Below are 22,090 nucleotides of genomic sequence, written 5' to 3' on the forward strand. Positions count from 1 at the left end.
TTTTTTATGGAGCGCTGTCTATAACTAGGAGTACATTTGTTTCATGGCTCTACCATCTGAGTCCTTGACAGACAATTATTAGTGCACGGATTATGAATAAAATCAGCATTAATAAATGGCTTTGACTCCTATGGATCTGCAACATCAAGATCATTTATGTAGCATCTGATTGCTGAAAATCAATTAAAGCGTCGGTGCATTATATCTGCTGGTGCTGTCTACTATCTGGAAAGGCATCTTTTTAATGGTGCAATGTATACCATGTGCCAGTGGGCTCAACCAGGCCAGTACCCCAGATCCACCGCCCCCCTCCCGCTCTGACATAATTGGTCCATCCCTGGCACTACTCCTCATCTCCAAGGCCACCAAAAACTGTAACCTACCTTGTGTATTTTTTCGCTAATTGAAATGCCTAATGAGGTCCCAGGGGCTCCATCCCATTACCTCTGAGTTAATTAAAGCCTAAGCAGCATGCCAAACGGTGAATAAAGATGCAGTGAAAAGTGCAAAAAGGAACGGGGAGCCCGGGCAGGGGATCCCAGCGCTGGGACGGAGCTGACCTGCTGTTTTGTCATTGTTTTTGCAGGACACTGTATTCCGAGTAGGAGCAGTCGTCTATTATTTTTTTATTTGTATTTATTTTTGGGCTTGGATGTTTTTTTGTTAGCCTGGTTCAGGGACTCATTTTCCAGTGTGGTTGGCCTAATTCTGCTTTATTAAACATTTAACCACCGTCAGTGAGGATTGAAGACGTTCCCTGTTCAGAACTAACACATCACACAACTCTAAAAAATGACAGGTGTGTTATGGACTTACATTCGTTTTCATTGTGGCTGTTATAACATAACGCTGCTCATTAAATCTTTATTCCCAACACCTACACAAAGACAGTGATCAACTTCTTATGCACCATGGTCACTATTATGAGAATATTAACCCAGACCACATTACCTTGTTAAAGACTTCTCTCCTTATTAAATGACAAGAACACATTTTGAATGCACGTGAAAAGACACAGCGAGGCATTTCTTTTTTTACGAAACAATTTCAAATGTTTATTTAACATGTCAAAGAAGGGGCACACGCTCGTGAATTGAAAAGGGGGGGGGGGGCTGCAATTATTGGCCAGTACTATGACTTAAACTTAATACTAACATTAATCAGGTTTTGGCTAAAAAGAAAACATGTTTTTGTTCCTTTTTGTTTTTATAAAGAAACTTTATGTACATTGGTTCTTTTATACAAGAGGTTCATTGGATAAATGCATCAAAAAAAAAGAAACCAGTTCTGCAGTAAACTTTACAAAAAATACACTTTGTTTCATTGAGAGATGTAGAAAAGGAGGCAGTCAAATATTGACCAATAACAATTCTTCCTTTTCATCATTTAGAAAAAAAGTTGTTCTAATATCTATTTTAAAGAAAAGCAATATACAGCACAATAAATGGGAGAGAAATTGCCATTGCGGATTTATTCAGTTGGTTTGGTTACCAAGGAGAGGGGCTGCGACTGGAACAGGGCATGATGGGAGTGAAGGGCTGCCTGATGGAAAGGGGAAGGTGGGGAGAGCATGGAGTGGTGCAGGGAGGTGAAGGGGATTGGCCGAGAAAGGATGGGTGTAGTCGAACGGCTACCTGAACCACCCATTGGGATGGAAATGGCGGGTTGGGATGAGCAGGAAGAAGAGGAGGAGGAAGAAGAGGATGTGGATCCAGAGGCCTTGCCGGCTAGGGAGAAGTGGTGGTGGTGCATGCGTCCCTCTGGTTTGGTGGTGAGCGAGAGCGGCTGCGCCTGCTCGGAGTGAGTGGCGGCAGGCGCGGCGGGGGAGGCCAAGGACGCAGAGGGAGTGGCTGGTGAGTCCAACATGCTGCCGTGGGATGACGCCGGGCTGTCACACATCTTCTCCGAGGGCAGGTACTGCACACACTGCTTCTTGCTTCTTATGGAGAAGTCTGGGAGGAAAACAAAGGAGAAACGAAGAGGCTGAATTATGGATCTGCTGCTGGCTGTGAATCTGGTTCAAGTCCCTGAACACTGCCGACGACAGCAGTGAAGGAGTGACAGTGACGATAATGGCGCTGAAAGTTCTGACATGTTCAAATAGACTTGACAACACGTCACAATCGGGACAGTGAAACGGGATGTTCAACATATTTAGATGGTGTACGACTTATGAACATGACACACTACAAATGTGTACTTCAGCCCACATTTGAATGTTATTCTGAAGGAATTGCAGTTGTCATTAAGTTGCACAACAGCCGACATACCTGCCACTATTAGCACTGAACCTCATAAGCTGCTTGTCAAAGCACAGAAGCAGGGAAAGAAGTTAGTAAGTGTTAGTGAAGAAAAGACTCCGTGCAGAAAAGAGGTGGATAAAAATAACAGGATAAACATGCAGTGTCCCAGGTTGCACTCAAGCTTCACAAGAAAAATAAACCTCTCACTGTTCTTTCACACACAAGTATGTTAAGAGAACAAAAACAAATAGTGACTTTCAGGAAGTTAGGGCCTCTTACCTTCTGGTTTTGAGTCTGGTTTATTGTCTCTCTTCCTCTTTTTCCTCTTTCCCTGCGCAGATAAAACAACGTTATTTTTCATAGTGAAACTAAACCACCTCAGCGAGGGAAAAAAGTGTGGTTTCTATAATTATGCATATTATATTTGACTGAAACAAGTGAAAAATAACAAACATTTATTTCTCTACATATTAATTTAAGAGCTGATGTGTGACGTGTGTCACTCACATAGTTATCCCGTGCTGACCATCCTGGATAGAGCTGGGAGTGGAGTTGCCTCTCCTTTCTGGCCAGCTCGTAATATTTGGCTTGCTCCTCTCTCGACAGGGAATGCCACTGTGGAAGGAGACAAAATATTTCAAAGAACTGACACACACACACACACACACACACACACACACACACACACACACACACACACACACACACACACACACACACACACACACACACACACACACACACACACACACACACACACACACACACACACACACACACACACACACACACACACACACACAGCATTATGAACTCACATGCACGCCTCTGTCCGTGCCACTTACCCGTCTTCCAAGGATCTGGTTGATGGCAGCGCTCTCTTTCAGAGTGCACTCTGCCACCACTTTGGCTCTCATCTCCTTCATATACAGCATGAAAGCATTCAGGGGCTTCTTGATATGAGGCTTCTTGTCCTCTTCTTTCTTGGGGGGAACAGGGGATTTCCTGCTTATCCGAAACATTAAAAAGATGCAGTTAATAAACCGTGAAGGGGAACGAGAGGCTCTGGTACAAGATGGCCAACACGGGTAAAGACAAAAGCAGTTTTGGATGACGAAACAAATTGTCCTTACCCATGCATCGAGGAGCCGATGTGGTCACCGCCTGGCTCTTGCTTGATGGCCGGGGAGACGATGGCAGGGTGGGGGATGCCCGTCTGGTGGAGGCCGTGCGGGGGCGGAGTCACCATGTGAGGGGAGAAACGGCTGGACACCAAGCTGAGAAGACGAAGGGAGGCGACATGTTAACGGTCGGGTTTGACAGCACGTTTCTGAGCAGGCCCGACTAACTTGGCATGTTTCTGCCCTGCCTTACCCTGTGGAAAAAAAAAATCCACTGCGCCTACTGCATCTGTCTAGACTAAATTCATATGCACAAAGAGTTACATGCTTGCTTTTTGTTCAAATAAAGACTTTTTCAAAAGCCCCTTTATTCTGCGATGGCTGGAGAAAGTGAAGTGTGTTGTTACCATGGTGACAGCATGGCCATGACACCTGAAACCACTTTCCTTACCACGTTCCAGACCATGGAGAGCTTTCTGACAGCCGTCCACACAGATCACCTTTTACAAAGTGGCTCTCCCACTTTCCAATTGTTAATACAATGGAGCATTGTAATGGACAAAGCTCCCAACCGCTCTATCATACTATAGTTACAGTTCTATAGTGTTGAAATTCCTCTATTTAAGCCTCTCAACATGTTACACCAGACAATGCACAGTGTGGCCATGCACTTTCATGAGGTGAAAAGTGTGGATCAACCCACACTGAACTTGTGCTGAAGCTCTTTATCTGTTTCTATCCATCAAGAACAACAATAAACTGCACTGAAGGTAACGAGAGCTCACACAGGAAGATGGTAAAAGGCTTGTTTTCACTCAGTCAATGTTCACTATCACTGCCTCTATAAAGTAAACCGTCTTAATCAGGAGTTGATATTTTGCTTCCTATTTTCTGTGATGTATTTAATAATTTATACTGTATAAACAAGGAGGTGCCATATCGTTCCCCTGGTAATAAACCTATACTGACTGTGTCTGTAAACATCCTGCTAAGTCTCCAGTGAATCACTCGGCTGCAGCTGCTGCAAGTGACGGCAAGCAGTCAAGATACACATTTAAAAAAATGCTCCAATTAAGGTTCATGTCATGATTGACTGGTGTGTGTTTTTGTTTATGTGTGTGTGTGTGTGTGTGTGTGTGTGTGTGTGTGTGTGTGTGTGTGTGTGTGTGTGTGTGTGTGTGTGTGTGTGTGTGTGTGTGTGGGGATCGGTGCAATGTTTGGAATGCACTGAATCCGACACAGTAGATAGTCTTGAAATGTGTGTGAGGTATGTGAGGATCTGATCGCGGTGGGTTCACCTCAGGATGGAGCTGCACATGCTATCGATCACAGACACACCTCTCTGAATATTTCATCTCAAACCAACACCGGAAGGCCCGCTACAAATCTTTCCAATTTTGACAGAGGGTCAGAGAGTTTAGTCTGATGGGACGTGTAGGTTCAGATGAGCTTTGATTTGTCCTGATCGATTCTCAGCCCTTTCATCTCTCCGCTACGTGTGTGTGTGTGTGTGTGTGTGTGTGTGTGTGTGTGTGTGTGTGTGTGTGTGTGTGTTATGGCTCAGAGCACTGGTCTGACCACAGAAGTTTAGCTCTGAGAGAAAAGACAGCAGAGGGGTACTGAATGCCAATAACGCGTCCGCTCTATTTAGGAAGCTGAACTTGTCTGTGATAGACTTAGACCTCACATCCCTTTGTAGTCCTGACGCCGCTGGCTGTCCGTGATCCGACAGTTTTTTTTGTTTTTTTTTAAAGTAACTTTTTCAATTCTGCAGACACCATTCAAAACAAGATTTGTGAGATTTCAATAAAATGTTACCTTCACAGCTTAACAATGGGAACTTTAGGTGCACACCAGCCATTTATTTACCCCTGTCTAAAAAGGCTTGCAAAGGGGGCAGGGGATGGACGTGATTACAGCATGTTTGTAGAGGGTGTAGGGGGTGTTGCGGAACATGATCTGCTCACCTGGACATGGAGGCATTCATCGCTAGCGCTGGGTAGGGGTGACGGAATCCCCCCGGAGGGATGGAGTACATGGACTGGCCCTGCCTGAGAGACAGAGAGGGGGACAGAGTGAGTGAAAGCTGCAGCGAGAGGTGGATCAAACACAGCTGACTGCAAACCCACCAGCACTAATCCTTTACTCATCAACTCAAATCCCCCACTTGTGGAACACCACCGTTGCAATTGATTATGAGACCCATAGAAAAACCCATAAATGTTCATAAATTCCTCCTGGTGAACTTGGATGTTTTCATTTACTATTGTGCTGATATGATTCACCTGCACTTACACTATGATGGATAAAACTTAGATATTTTTCTTTAAAAACTTTACCAAAATGTGCCTTTTGTATGTTTTTCTTCATGCTTGACTTAACTTTATTAAAAATTTGCTGGGCTTTCCTATATTTTTTTATGTAGACAACATCAGTATCATCAACATTAACTGTGGAGTGATGTCATATCAAGTGAAAAAACTGATTTAAAAAAGTCTGACCAACCTATTCACTATTAATATTTTTAAGTAACATCATGACAAGTCAATATAGTTACTGAAAAGGAAAAAAACAAGTTCTCACACTTTTAGGGAACATAACACATCAGCTGACAGGATATGGGACTTACTGTGACATGAGCCAACCCAGAGGGTGAGCGATGGAACCGACAGCACCAGGAGACAGGGGGTAGTATGGAGAGAGCTCTGATGGGTGAGGTGTCCGGGGGATACCTGCAGGTGATACAGACAGAAAAAACTGCTTTTAGAATGCAAGCTCTTTTTTTTTAATCATCAAATAAAAATCTTTTCAAAACCCTCTGTAATTTGTCATTTGAGCACAGGCTTGAAATGTATTTGTATAAGATTTGTAGTTTCATCCTCCACAGGCGATGTGGTGAATTCTCTATGGTGATTTCAAGGTGGAGGAAAAGCAACCGACTGTCCACAGAAACCTGCTCCATGACCCTGTCAGGCTCGTTAGTTCACTTTAGTTTCAACTCAATGCAGTTTTCTGTCGATGATTCAATGCTTTTGTCTGCTGTGTCTTTTCATCACTATCTGAAGTCATGGTAACTGAAAAGAGCTTAAGCCTCTGAGAAAAAAGAAACTAACATTTTTACAGCCACATTTCAAGTCAAGTTTAATTGTCACTTTAAGATTTTCCGTGTGGAGGCAAGTGAATCGATGAGACGTCACCTGTCTTTGGGTCGAGGATCTCTGGGGAGAGGTGTGACGGCGGCGTGCCGGGGGAGAAGTGTTCATTGCTGTAGGTGATGAGCGGCGTCAGTGGGTGGACGTGGTGGGCGTGCTGCACCACTGGGACTTTGTTGGACTGTTGAGGAAGAGGAGAACAGACAGTTAATAAGCGCCAGAGTCGGACACGACACTCAAAACAGAGTGAACAGAGTTACTTTGCTGAAACAAGTACATTATTATCTCATACTGCACATGATTTCTGGTGACCATTGTCCAAAAGAGACGTATGAAGTAAATAGGTCATCACGTGTGTGTGTGTGTGTGTGTGTGTGTGTGTGTGTGTGTGTGTGTGTGTGTGTGTGTGTGTGTGTGTGTGTGTGTGTGTGTGTGTGTGTGTGTGTGTGTGTGTGTGTGTGTGTGTGTGTGTGTGTGTGTGTGCCCACCATGGTAAACATCACAGTCTGTGCGTGTGACCAGCCCTGTGATGCAATCTGGACCAGCACCAAGGAACACTCAAAAGCCTTACAGACACATGCCAAGAGCATTACAGTTATTTAGCTGAGGAGCAAACTGTTTGTTCAGTCCAGCAAGAAAAACAACGGTGCCACAGAGTCCAGAAGTCACACCAGCAGGCCACAAACAAACACAATCAGGCGAAGGTAAACTGAATACCCATAAACAAGTGGAGACATCATCTCCCACTCAGTCTCACAGCAGCCTCTCGACGGAAATAAGCAGACACCCATGGGTGGATCGCACCGCAACGTTATACCACAGGCGACCCAAGTCTTATAAAAACACTAAAAATCCTGTGTAACTGCAGATAAGAGGTGAAGACCAGAGAGTAGATAGATGAAACTCTGTGTGGATCTTTTACACAGTTCAACAACACTTTCTGAAATAAGTTCGGATCCTGGTCGACGTCCAACCAGCAATAAAACTGGGACAAAGATGATGAAGACAATAATAATAACCAGCGTCTCTACTTTCATTAGGCAGCGCTCAGCCTCGCAGTCATTTCCTCTCGCTGCCTGGCTGAATGGAGCACTTGTTGGCTCAACTTGTCACATGGGAGGGTCAACGGGTGGGGGCTGGGGCGGGGGGGTGTGGTGGGGGAGAAAGGAGTCTTGTTCCTCCAAGCTAACCTTTCTTCAACATCCCTCCCCCACCCCCTTCCCAACCTCTCGTTTCTCCCCAACGTGGTCTGCTCGGGAACAAGGTTCGCATTGAGACGTCTGTACACTCTCCTGCCTCACGCTGCTCAGAATTGTTCCAAAGTGTAGCTTTTTTTTTTCATTCCACTTTTTTTTGGGTCCAACCTTTTCCTCCTTTTAAATCTTTTACTCACTTGGTTTCTCCCATGTCTAAAGCACGCTTTGATTCTGGTAATTCCAGTTGGAGTGAAGAAAATATTTACCGGTGTTACACATGGCTATATTAAGAACACTTTGCTCAGGAGTAGTTGTTTTTCTTTGTTGGCTTCTCCAGACTTAAGCCTGCTTTATGCTTCTGCACTGGATCAACGCCGTCGACTAAGCAAGCGGCCTACACCTTTGTCAGCTACACCACCAGAACACTGGTGTGCGACGAGGTTTCTATGTCTTCTATGTGTGCACTTCAAACTGAGCAGATCATGATTGAGTTGGGGCTATTATATACTTAAATAACATAACATAATAACTATTAAAAGTTACTTTTAGTGAAATTACTGAAAGAGATAAGGACAAGGAGATGAGAAGGTGTGTGCGAGCATTGGGGGGATTTAGTTTTTGAGTTCGAGGTTCAGTTACATTTCTAAGGCTTCATCCACACTAATGGTAGTTTTAAAACGCATCACTCTTGCTGTTTACGCCGGAGTTTTCGAGCGCAGAAAAAGTTTGGAAACACTACAGGTCCCAAAACTTGGCTGTGTTGTAGTATGGATGAGCAGAAACAAAGATGATTGGAAACAGTAATGCAGTCGTCTGTATTCGCTTCCTGGTTCTTCCTGGTTCTTATCAGTCAAAAACACTTACTGTCAGTGACAGTTCCACCTCATCATCGGTCCAAGAGAATGAATCCCCAATCTTACTTTTCACCATTGTTTTTTTTTATCATTCTTAGTATTTTCTGCTTTCTTCCTTTCTTAAGCAACCAACACGGTCATGTGATACATATTTTCAGGTTTGTTAGAATGGACGGGCATTATCACTGCTGCAGAGTTTAATATGGATGTAGCCTACAGAGGTGCATGTGAGGCTACATTGTAGAATACCTGGCTCTTTAATACAAATGTATAAATTGGCCTTTAGATCATATGAGGTCACATAACGGTGGTTTCACACAACACAGAAAAAGGCTTTGATAAAGCTTCGTGGCAGAGATAGTGTTGAAATCCCAGGTCCCACATGTCATGTATATTTAAGTTGTGCTTTGTTGTTCCACTTCATGTACAATACGCCTGCTTTTTCCCTATATTGTGAGCGCTGTTCGAGACCTCTAGACCTGGGTGCCAACACATTTTGGGAAGCAGTTCTGTGAGAATTTGAAATGATGTCCATTCATTATTCATATCCTGGAATACACCAATCGTGTGCTTGTAACATGTGTCTAAGTTTGCAGGCACTAGTTTCAACTCTGGGCTGCTATTTCACTTCAGCAGCACGACAAAGTGTGGAGGGAAAAACTATTCTGACTTTTACCCTACTTGTTTGTTTCTGAGAAATAAAGGCCATATCAAACATTTCATAATTTTTAATTAAATAAATCAAAATTTGGATAATTTCAAAAACAAATTTGAATAAATCTACTTCTCCGGAGCTCTGAGAGCATAAGATATGGTTTAGTAAAACTGAAGAACTAGACTAATGGCTCAATCGTGACTTAAACCTAAACACTTATGTATCAATGGCTTCTTTCACTTGCCTTATGCATAGAGGTAATATTCCTCCACCCCATGACAGCTTCATACGTCTGGTTTCATGACCCACTAGCAAAGTGTAATAAGGAAACCACAAGGAACATGAGCCGTGTTTTAAATATAAACAACATCGACGTGATAGGAGGGATAAAGCCCAACCTGGAACCAGATGGTATCTGCATCGACAGACAGAAATCATGCCCTTTACACAGACGCGCTTGTTGCAAACATGTCTGCAGTGGCGCATACCTCACAGCCAGCGAGTAAAAACACACAGAACAAGTCTTAGAGCCACTGGACATAGTAACAGGAATGTTTAAAAGAAGAAAAAAACACACACGGCTAAAAGTTGCTGAGCCGATGCAGAGAAAAGATGTCTGTCTCTTAAGAGGGTTCGATGCTAAAAAGGCCGAGGTGGCAGTACCTCATTTGGCTGTCCAACTTGGAATGGCGCTAAGAAAAGCACAGTCCTTGGTCAATGTGGGTGGAGGGGTGGATTTCATTCAAGCAAACATGTTTTTGGATCCTGCACATCTGAATTGAATTACTAGGCAAACAGCCGATGGGGAAGAGAGCTTAGAACAAACTGAATAACCCCGCAGCTTTGTGTGGCTTTATGCTCGGCGATTCTGGGTGGGAGGCTCAGAGGCCTTTCAAAACTCCAGGAAAGACAGGGTGAAAAGAATGCCTGGCATGCTGAGAAATCCAAGCCTTGTTTGTCAACGCCAACAGGAAGCGGACGTGAGAGGGGACAGACCGTGTCGTATGTCTTTAAAATCAACCATACCCAACTATGTCATTCATCACTGACAACGTGGGCTCGGCGTCTGGTCATCGCCTCCGAAAAGGTCAGTGGCAGGAATATTCTAGGTTAGAATAATACAGAGTGGAGCGGCGTCATATTACTGCTGTGAATATCCCCAATGGTCATTAAATCAATTGAGAGGGTTAAGAAAATCCGCACAGCGAATATGGACACAAACACAAACTAATCTCACTGGGATCTACTGTGCTAATAAATATTTTTGAAACATTATTTTCTGCTGCAAATAAACAGCGTCTCTGCAATTTCACTGGCGCTGCGATCCCAGATTTGTTCATTTCTGAGTTTGGCTGGATGGAATCAAAGCACTGGCTCCTTATTCCATCTCTGAAGAGGATCTTGTCTCTGCAGTGGCCCAGCAGGGCTGCAGGCCTCAGATCAGTATTCAGTTCAGTCCTCCCAAAGCCTTTGATTTCATGATGGATCCCGGTTGTTCGCTGCCTAATGCAAAACGAGAAAATCTCACCAGACTCCCAGTCAAAAGTCTAACCGAATGGATATAGGTCGAAAGCAAGTGTATGTATCGCTTTGAGAGAAGGGGGGGAAAATGCATCTTTTTCAGTTAATATCTGGACTTAAACTGTCCTGCAGCCCTGATGAGAGCAGACGACTGCACCAGACACATGCCGGGAACAAAAGGCATCCATGGAATGCTGCTCTCGGCCTTGTCACTTCCATTCACTTAAACAATTCGGTGACTAAGTGACTTATGACATGCTGACAGGACCAGGTCCCTCGTTGGCTTTCTTACTCTGGACACCGCTGAAACAAAGGGGGGGATTCTTGTGTCCCTGTCAAGTGAAGATCAGCACATATTTGAGCGCGTCGTGATCTGATAGGTGAGAGAGAGAGACTGGCACTCGGGTCATTTCTGCCTCATTAAAGAGTCACAGCTCCTTCGGATCTGGCGCAACAGTAGCAGTCAGTGTAGTCGGTAATGACACGGAGAAAGGGTCTTGTGGACAGATTACTGTGATCGACTGAATGACTTCAGTGAGGGGAGTACACGCAGATCAGACATCATTATCAGCAGACGGTTAATGACTGTGAATCGGGTACGTTGTGAAAGATGAGGAGGAGAGGCGGATATTTTGGACAGCCGCACCACCTCTGCTTCCTCCTCTACTCTCCTCTGCTCCCAGGCCGAGCTCGGCCACTACTGATGGGCTGACAAGTTCCTCATACTGCATCACCGAGCCCTGCAGCACCTTTGATATATTATTCATTAGAAGGCAGCCCTCTGAACACAGGAGCTGATATGGGGGGTTTTGGGGGTGCTGGACACATGTGTGCGTGAATGCATGTGTGTGTGCCTGCACGGTGGGGTGTGTTGTGATTCATAGCAAAGCTTTTTCCCAGTCCTCCCACCCTACCACACTAACACCACCACCAGCAGCATTACTACCAAAAGCAATACCAAGTGAATGCTAAACAAACCTGTCTGTTGAATAATTGAGGATCTCAGGCCGGAGCAGGCTCCGATTAGCATACAGGCCTTATGGAGCCAATCTGCACAGTGACAGGACATTCCTTCCCTGGACTCTTCGTCCACACCGAATGCTCCGCTCTCCATTTTTACATTGTCTTCTCTTGTTATATATTTGCCAGAATTAGCAGAAATCAATTTAAATTAAGCAACAATAATTCAATTGATCTCCACGGACATATGTGAGATGATACCATTCACAAAAAAAATCTAATATCAGCATTGTCTGAGATTTATGAATTTGACTGCCCTTCTCAGTGAGCTATCATTATGCAACACAAACTGGCAAACAAAATATGTCCCTCGACAAGATATACCAAACCATGTCCGTCTGTCATTAAAACACAACATCAGATTGAACCCGTGCTCGCAGAACGACTGCAGGAGAACAGGTCTGCTTCAGGAGTCCCTGCTGGTGTCTCCTCACCGCCTCTCCCCAGGTCTCTCTCTCCGGCTCCTCTTGGCCCTGGGCAGTAATCCCTGGCCCCCAACGTGTGCCCATCCGCTCCCTCTGCTCTCATTAGTGCAGTGTTGGGGCCTGGGGAGACTGGAGGCCTGGGGAGCCAGCCTGCTGCTCCCCTCCCACATCTCCCTCTCTCTCTCTCCTCGGCTGGAGTAATGAGCACATAATCAGCCTGGCTCCCTGTCAGCGGCAGCCGCACACCAGAGGGGCATGTGGGCTCCTGGCCCAGAGTGGGGGGTAAGGGCAGAGCCGGGGTGCTTCACTCTCTACCCTCTGTACCCCAGTATTATCCTTTCCCACAACACATCAAATGACCCTCTGCTAACAGGTCAGCAGATCAAGCATGGGGACTTCCTTCTTTTAGTTCACATTATGGAAACTGTTACACTTTCAGTGAACGTCCTCACATTTTGTACTGCTTTTAATTTACAGTGTAGCCTTAGTTTTAAGACAATGATGTTATCTCATATTTCTCTGCCTCAGGCTGCCCATTAAAGCTGTCTCATCAAACTGCGATAAAATCTGTAAAATCGTTATAATAAATGACACGTTAAAAGTTAAAGTATTAACTTTAACAGTGTTAAAATCAAAGATACGAAGACGCCTCCTTATGATGTCTTAGATCCTGTTTAAGAATATATTACTTCCCATGTACAAGCATTTTTCAATATACATGCAAGAAGCAAAAGAACAACTGCTCCAATCTTGTCTGTTTCTGTATTTATGTGCACAAAGTGAAGGCTACTTATTATTCAGAAAACTGTTTTCTACAGTCCTCAACAATGTTTCTATCTGTATTGATTTTTCTGGTTCAGTGACGTTCGCAGAGATGAAGGCCAAAAAAGAAACGAAGAAAAGAAACACAGAGCCACATGAAAAGTAAAGAGAAACAATCCAGCAGACAACTCAGTCATTGCTGTGCTTTCATTTCCTTCAAATTCACTTGTTATTACCATACTCACTTTTTTAGACTTCTTATTCTATATCTTGATTCTATATCTCCCGACAATGTCGATTCTTATATTTCAAAATCTGGTTTAACGCTGTATGTATGGTCTAGACCTGCGCTTCGTGCCCTGAGACAACTTCTGTTATGAATTGTCGCTATGTAAATAAAATTGACTTGACTGTTTCTCCGGGAAAAATCAACAGTGTCACTGGAAGGTCAGCAGTTATTCTAATTAAATATCTTTAATTGGTTTCCATTGAGACTTAAGTCTGTCCCGGATTCCCATGAGCAAACTTTGTCCCCATCACAACAAGATCCTATTGACTGCGCTGAATGAGGACTTTGTCATGTGCATCGCTGCAGATGCAGGGATTCAACCACAAGCTCGGCGAGCGCGTCTAGCCAGGGTATGTTAGGTCAAGGGGCTGAGCCGCAACGTTTCTTATTACTGAAGTGTAGTGATGGTGGCTTTCGGCTCCACGCACCGTTTGACATGACTCCCCGAACAAGAAAAACGCCCTGATACAATCGAGCCAGTGAGATGTTGAGATAGATGCGTCGTGTTATCTGATGTTTTTGAATCCCAAACACACGTCCCTCAGCAGGGCAACTAACCAAACAGGTCTGCTGAGGCCCTGCATTGTCTGACTGGAGTGAGACACCGTGATGACTAGTTCACACCTGCGTGGGGAAGTTCAGGCAGGGAGGTTCACACTTGAGAGATTTATGGTGGAGTTAATGTGGCAGAGACAGACAGACTGTTCAGCAGTTGGCCTGCGGGTGCTGTAACGGTGCATGGGTGGGAACCAGCACATTTACATGCACACTACAACTTAATTATTGCGAGTAACCGCATTATGGTGATAGTTTGATTACAGAATTGATATGGTTTACAGTAAATGGATTCCTCCCAATAAGTTGACATGATTTGTTTGATAATTGGATTAACGTCCCGATGCAAGTAGCCCGTTTTATTAGTGCCACAAAATGAGGGAAAGCTAAACAGTGAGATTTTGCTGGTGTTCCGATTCATAAAGTTTTTGACCACCATGGTTCAGTTATTTGGTGTGTGAAATTTTAATGTGGAAATTATGGGAATTTCCTCCAACCAGCCATGTTTCTCTTTCGCCAAACCCACTTTGTGCAACTTACTCAACACACAATCTTTCTGATGCGTGCACTGAATCAAAACCACACAAGAAACTTGATCTTAACTCCGACAAAAAATCCTGCTTAACCTGCAGTAGTTTATGTATTTTTTGGGACTTGATCTTGTCATAATCAAAAAATGTCCTCTTACTAAATGTCCTGGTGTTGGGGAGCGGGAGTCTTTTAGTCCTACAGATCCGGGAACGTCCAAAAGAGGCCACTTCATCTGCAGGTACTGCGGGTGAGAGGAAAGGAGCAGAGTTAAACAACAAAACCAGACACACTGCAGGGAAAACATGCACAGTAATAAAATCTGGGGGGAAAATAGGAACGATATTAAAACCAACGGCCAAAAGAGTCAAAAGTGCAGAAAATCACTCCTTAAAATTTAAAAATTACTGGACCACAGGGATTGCATCTTTTCATAGAGCGTGGAAAAGTGCTATGAATGGTGTCAAACCCGCAGAGAGCTCCAGCAGACACCTGTATGAGAGCCACATTGCTGCTGGAGTCAGACAGTCATTTCTGGCACGGGGGAGAGCAGGGAGAACGATGTGAACACATCGGACTGGTAGACTGTGAAATTGCCGTTTGTCAAGGAAAAACAGGAGGCCAGCTGTGGGCGCCCATCGCTGAGGGGGTGGGAAGAGACAGCTGGAAGGAAGCCCCATCTACGCAGCAGCCGCGAAAAAGGTTGCGCTGTGGCCTCGAAGGTAACACCTGTCTGTCCGACTCAATCGGGTGGGCCATTTGACCCCGGACACCGTTCCTCCTCCTGTCAGTATTACTGTATTTCACACATGTATCAAAGTTATCATAAGATGTTGTGAAAGTGTTTGCCTTCCCTCTCTTTTTTTCAAACTTGTCACAAAGATTTCCACCACAGTTGGTCTCATTATTGCTGCTGCCTGCATATTTGCCGCTGCCGTGACATGGCGTCGGAGCTAGGTTTTTGTGATTTACAGCTCGATACAAGAAGCTGAACTTTTTTTTTCTTCCTCTCTCTTTTTTTTTCATTCTCCAGCGATGAAGATAGCATGAAGCCGGAGCTCCAAAAGCACGGCTCAACCATCTGGTTTATGAATCACTTTAAATACCGGATACAGCAGCTTGTCATGCATGTGGATTTTCTCCCTGGTACAATTTCAAATTAATTAAATGGGTTTCCTATTGTAGGTAATGCTTTGCTCATTCAACTCTGTTTATTCTAGACAAATAAAAGTACCACGGTTTATTATTCATGTTGCCTTTTGGGCATGAAAGTTTGTCACGAGCAGTGAATTCTGAGTATATGAGGTGGTTGCACAATCTCACCCAGCGTCCACTGCATTCATTTTGCAGTGTTTACTATCCCTGTCATTTACATAGCATTGCGCTTATAAATTCCTGTGCACAAACAGTTTGGCGTCCACCCAAAGCAAACATCTGACGAATGGAAAGACAAGAAACGGTATCTGACACACATATTAGTGGCAAACCCTCTTAAAGGACACATGCAAAGCTTTGTCCACTTTTCAAAAGTCACTGCAGGATAAATGATGACAAACAAGTAAACCGGTGGAGTCATGCATTCAGGATTTGATTTTTAAAAGTTCATTCATCACTCAGGATTTGTAAGGAGGAAGGAAGCTTGGATGGCTGTGGGTTAAAAATGGAAAAGACATTATGGCAGGAGGGAGGAAAAGGGAGAGGAGGGAGAAAAAAAACATTTTCAGGAATGAGTTTGTCGGAGCAGGCAGAGGGTATTGTTTCCTGACAGCTGGGGTCCAACAGCGCTCTGAGGCAGGGGGAAGGGGACCCTTTTTCCCTTCGAAAAAAGGGGGGAATTCTTAGAGTTGACATCAGCCCTCTTCATTTTCACTATACTGCTCAAGGCTGAATCGTAGGTTCCAACTAATGGGCCCAAGTCCATACAACTGTCAGGAGGCAGTTGCTTTTAGAGGCTGCAAGCTCCCTATTGAAACTTTACTCCGCTGTGTGCAGGGTGCCTAATGAATGCTACTCTCCAGAGAGAAAATCCAAAACAATGCAGTTTTCTCTGTCTAATCTATGTCAATCATGAGTCCTTCCACAAATGAAACAAGTGCTATTGTGAGCGTTTGGTCGAGCCCAGCCGTGCCCACCCCTGCTCTCCCACCCAATCCATCCCTTATTTGACAGCTTCTGCCAGGACTGAGGAACATGCCCCCAGGCACTTTTTTTTCTGAGCGTCTACTTTTCTTTTAATTGCCAGTGTGCCCTGTGGAGCAACGGTTCACACACTCCCTGAAACATCCAGCCAGGTAATGCCAGCCGCACACTGTCACATTAGCTTCAGTCCAAACCAGAGCAGCGAGCGCACCGCTCACTAACACATGAGACAGAGAGGGAGGGAGGGTGTGTGGGTCTACGAGTTGTTTCAGGAAACAAAAGGCGAGGAATTGCAGGCTGTGCTGCACAGCGAAAACTTTCTCAGTGTTAGGTTGACAAGAAAAAGGGAAGTGTGAGAGAAAAGTTAGAACAGAGCTACAGGATTTATAACGACTGGATTTAAATACTGTAAAAGATTGAAACATAAAACTAAAACTAATTTAACTGCAAGACATTTAGTAATGCTTTACACAGGCCCTTATCTTATTAGAAACAAATACACACATATGGCCGGGACTCCTAGCAATGTCTGTTTCAGCATGGGAGCTGTGGTAAATAGACTCGGACGGAGAACTGAAAGAAATGTGCAGCTAAAGTGAAGTTTAGCTGATCCATTTCTGTAGCTCTCTAATTGTCTTCCAGGCTTCCCTGCTGCCTCCAACACTCAGAATAGACATCAGTAGAATGTGCTACTTTTACAGGACCCAGATGCGACAAAGGTGGCAGCGATGCCACTGAAATTTTCCAAAGAAGCTGCACTGGAGCCCTTTGGTTTTTCGTACAGAGAGAATACAACATATGCTCTGGGGCATGTGGCCTGCCAGAGCTGGGTTCTAATTGTTACATCGCTCTCACAGAGCGGAGGAAAACCAAGCCAAGAGTCTTTGTCATCTCTGAAGTGTGTGGTGCCATACTGCAGGCCAACATCAGAGCATGGAGCAGAGACAGATGTCTGGACATTTGCTGTCAAACTAAGTCAGACCCGCTGCCAAAAGGACAGAGAAAAATCCCAAACTTTTCTAGCTTCTATCTGCCGCCTTCAGAGCTGAAGTGATAATCCCACTAAATCCACAAAATAATGGAAATATATAAGACTTTTCTTATATTTGTTAAATAGAAATAATAATTCAAAAACATAGACTGACTTTGGGAAAAGCCTAATAATTAAGGCTACCTAAAACAGATATATGTCTAGACATGTGTGCTGGATTGGATTAACTCAATCAATCAAGAGCAAACAATCAGACTAACAACTAAACAAATAAAAGAGCGCCTCTGTATAAAGTGGCAGCTCAGACGAGGCCTGACGCTCGTGAAATGGCTTCGCCCAACTTGTGGTGAATAGCGGAGCAGCAGGAATGCCTCCGCGGATCGCTCCAGCAGATAATGTCAATCACCTACTGTGTGGAGAACCCCTCCCCATTGTTTTCTTTTACCCCCCAACAGAAAACAAATGGGCCACACAGCTTGCTGTTTGGCCGAGGTGTTAATTACTGTCCCCTGCCCATATGAACAACAGCCCCATACAATAGCCCAGTCAGGCCCCGACACAACAGTCCCTCCCTGGTTTTCTCTGCTGATATCTGCTGCTCATGCGGGGCCATTGACACCTCAACCTGATCTATGCATGAAACACAATTAAAAGCTTTTCAGGACAAAGGCTGCGTGATAAGTAGCTCCCGCCTCGACTTAGAGTTTGCAGTAAGGCTCATTGTTTGCCAACATTAGCAGCAATTGCACTGACAATTCTCAAGCAAACCTCGGCAGTCATTGTGCTAATTAGTGTGTAATTGATGGGGAAACGACAAGCGGCTCAGCTGGTCAGACCCGCGATGCACTACTGGGCCGCTGAATGGGGACCGTGTCCTATTATCCGGTTCAATATGAAGTAAGCAGATTAGTCACGGAGGAAGTTATTAATTAAACTATCTTAAAAGACCAAGACATAAAAACATTGTGGTGCTGAGCAGAGTTAAGGTTTTCTGACCATGGATCATTTTTGGTTTTCTGTAGATCAGCAGTACTATTAATCAGACACCCATTAAATAACGATAAGAACCACTGTTATCCCATTTTCGGATCCTCGCCCTATTCTCTTGGTTTACATGATATTAACCCTGACAAGCCGGTGGTGCTACGGTGGGAATAGCGTTCTGCTAATGGCTACCACATTTGAAGTGTCCATTAGCCCATAGAGGAATGAAGTTAAGTGACTATGACAGGGTTACTCCCTCAATTCGCCGGGCGTCTATTGTGACCTGGTTGGTCATCCTGCTCCCTTTTTCACAGCCAGTAAAAAAAAACTGGGTCAAAGGTCAGACATCCAGAGTGCTGGGGTTTCTATGGCAACGTGGCCCTATTAAGGCCAGGCTCATTGGCCTCTTAACATGCCCTTGTACACAAAAGAACTATTAGTGCAAAGAGGGAGAGAGAAGAGCAGGAGAGGGGAGGCAGCATGAGGGAGGTCCCGACAACACAGCGGCAAGGTTTTTCCAAGATGGTTCCACACTTGGCCCGAAGCTGCACCTACGTCTATATGAAGCACACGTATAGTTTCTAGTGGTCCCTTCTAGGGGTTTAGAGGACGCACGGTAGAATCTGTTGTAGGTCTGGTGATTTTTTTTATTCCAAAATTAACACAATATTATTCTTGCAGCGGTGCTATGCTGCATATAAATTGTAGTCCACATTGTGAACAAAAGATTTCCAAGATTCAACACAGAAATTCTCACAGAGCAGTCGAGTGCCTCATACATATTCTGCACAAGGCCAGGCTGGGTTTATTTGAAAAGTCCAGGGAGTGAATTTACTGCTGTTTCAGTAATAAAACAGCATTAACAGAGAACAGGGCCAAGATAACCCCCCCCCCCCCTCTTTAAAAGCTTCTTTAACATTCTATCCCTGTGAGTGAGGGAGCTCCGACTTCAGCAGGAGTTTGTATTTTTTTTGCAACTCAAGCTATTATTTGTTTCAGGCTTTATTTTTCTTCTTTCTTACTTTTTGCAAGACAAGATTCTAAGTTATTGCTTCCTGCCTGTAGAGTGTTATCATAGAGCTCGTACGAGTTTTTAAACGAAGCCGCCATTGTTGCTCGTCTGCCTCAAGGATTTTCAGGTACTGCTAATCAGACAGGAGTTCCAGGAAAGTCCTTAAACTGAGGCTGAATTTAGGAATAAGTGAGTAATTCTGTTACACGGCACAACAGCAGGTCATATAAAACTCACTGTATAATTAGAAACACAGGAAAATAATTATGCATCTGGTGAGAGCAAGGCCATCTCATAAAGACAAGAGAGGAGAGTGCGTAGCTATTCAAGTCAATTATGTGAAGTCAGTTATGCGGTTTCCCGTACCTGGGAGATCTGCTTCCAATTGTCGCGGAAGGTGCTCCGCTCAGTGTCAGTGTGATCTGATGTCAAGACGGGCTACACCTCGAATGTCAAAAGACGTCCTCCTCTTCCATGTCCCGTGGCATTGTTTGTCCAGTCGCACAGGAACACTACTTTTTTTATTGTTTGGGGAGTAGCCCCGTTTCATTGAAATTCACAGCCGTAAACGTCTGTATAATTAACTCCAGAACTCGAGGTGGTTAGCAGAGGCTGGCTGGATGTTTACAGTAAGGCTCAACTTAGAAATCAAATGTGTGTGTGCAAGCATTTGTGTGTTTTGCGCGTCCAAGTCTACGCCAATGACACCAGAGTGAGACCTGAATTTTTCATTTATGACCAAACACAAATTGAGTGGAGACAGCATGGGTGACCAATATAATACGGAGTTTGCTGCCAAGGCATTTAGGAGGCAATAATAAGTCCAGCACACACTGAACAGGGCAAATACCACAGCACAGCAATCAAGTCTCTGCGAAGACATAAAAATAATACTACTCTTCGGTTTTTTCCAGATAAATATTTACCCCCACTCTCCGAGAGTAACTTTGAATACATTTGCTACGAGTTTTTCTTTTTTTTCCCTGACAGGGCACAGTGGGTGATTGTTTCCCCCTTTTTTTTTTGCTTTTCTTGGCTCTTTTCTTAAAAACTTCTTCCCGAGTGCAGCTGACGGGGGCAGGAGAGGCACTGAGGCATCTCCAAGGGAAAAAGTCAGTTTTGAGAAACGGAGGTGGGCATAAGTGGGTGTATGGTGGAGAAGGCAAGAGGGAGGAAAAAAAGGGCCTAAATTAAACACATTTGTTTCTGCTCTCACATACCACAAGTCTTATGAAAACAGAGGGCTGATTGTGTTCACTCCACCCCCGCCTCCTTGCTCTCTCCTCACCACCACCCAGCTCCACACCCCCACCCCCCTGTCCTGAGCAGCGGCGGCAGCCCCTCCCCCCCTGTTCTCTCACACACACACACACACACACACACACACACACACACACACACACACACACACACACACATACACACAGCTGCCTGCAGATGCCTCCTGTGTTTGCTCTCCCGAGTGCAGGCGCAAATCTCCAGGCCCCACAGACTTCTGGGCTCTGCCTCATCTCAGTTTTTACTACCTGACATCCCTATCACCCCACTGCTAACCCCGCTCACTTCACTCTCTCTGCGTCTCCTCCTCGCCTCACCCCCGCCGCCCGCCTCCCCTCCCCGGCTCTGTCCTACTCAAACACACACAGACACATTCACCAGCCACAGGTATGCCCGGGTCCCGCCGTACACATGGACACAGACACCGACTGTTAGAAATGAAAACCCCTATCATGTATTAATGCTTTTAGAAGCATTTAGGGACATGACCAAAAACAACATGATAAAACCTGTAAATATGTAAAATTTTGTAAAAAATCTGTTGAATTAACCGGTAGAAACTAATCTTCTAGCAGGCAAAATCAGACAACAAAACATGCTGAAGCAGAAATAATCTCAATGCTTGGATCTCGCTGAATAAGACAATATTTTTAATAGGTCGTTTTAAACCCCTACGAAGTGCGACACAGTGCACAAGTTACTACCATGACATTCCCGAGGATTAGTTATGTGCATTGTCAGCAGACTGCAGGGAGGTCTGGAACGTGGCCAAAGCATTCGGTTTTATACCTGAAACATTTGTAAAAGTCATTCCCCCTGAAATCTAGAGGCTTCATTTTCATCATGCTGCTCGTAGCTGTATTGAGTGCTATATCATGATCTAGAGATGGGGTTCGGCCATAAATTCAATTCACGCTCACATCCGAGGGCTCGTCTTACGCGTCTGGAGCTTTGCATAGAATACATTTTCCAGTAAAGAACGTATAGGTTTTCATGGTTTGGAGGAAAAGCCTTCGGAGCATGAGGTTGGGTCCTTCCTCTTCAAGGAACATCAAGTTTCTTGAAAGCGAAGCAAAAGTAATGGAGTTGAAACATGAGGCAAACACTTGAGAACGTCAGATTTTCTCATCTGTTGATATTACAGGAATTACTCGTTACTGACAAACTCACATTGATTAATATCGGCTGTTCCAGTTTTCCGAGTCAGAAAATGTCTTCACTACATTAACCAGACCCACAGAGAGCTCAAGGCTGGACATGCTATTTAATACAATACGTACAGCTGCTGCTATCTTTCAGTTTCAATACAATATAATGAGAACGGCAAGGTGATTACGATCAGGGGCTGCTGTAAATATCAGATTC

The 22,090-nt window shown here is 44.5% G+C and overlaps 1 protein-coding gene across 1 annotated transcript in view; it reads right to left on the reverse strand.

Annotated features, from left to right (window-relative positions):
• The window catches only part of tcf7l1b (transcription factor 7 like 1b), a 35,568-nt gene continuing 13,478 nt past the window's right edge, over positions 1-22,090 (reverse strand). Inside the window, exons 4-12 of the mRNA XM_035165582.2 lie at positions 14,482-14,565; positions 6,562-6,697; positions 5,994-6,096; positions 5,332-5,415; positions 3,377-3,520; positions 3,089-3,248; positions 2,751-2,858; positions 2,523-2,574; positions 1-1,952 (exon numbers count right to left, since the gene is read on the reverse strand). Of these exons, the coding sequence (XP_035021473.1) occupies positions 1,471-1,952; positions 2,523-2,574; positions 2,751-2,858; positions 3,089-3,248; positions 3,377-3,520; positions 5,332-5,415; positions 5,994-6,096; positions 6,562-6,697; positions 14,482-14,565 (1,353 nt within the window). The 3' untranslated portion in view covers positions 1-1,470. The remainder of the gene's footprint in view (positions 1,953-2,522; positions 2,575-2,750; positions 2,859-3,088; positions 3,249-3,376; positions 3,521-5,331; positions 5,416-5,993; positions 6,097-6,561; positions 6,698-14,481; positions 14,566-22,090) is intronic.

This window comes from Hippoglossus stenolepis, chromosome 9 (assembly GCF_022539355.2).
Source record: "Hippoglossus stenolepis isolate QCI-W04-F060 chromosome 9, HSTE1.2, whole genome shotgun sequence".
NCBI classification, from domain to species: Eukaryota; Metazoa; Chordata; class Actinopteri; order Pleuronectiformes; family Pleuronectidae; genus Hippoglossus; species Hippoglossus stenolepis.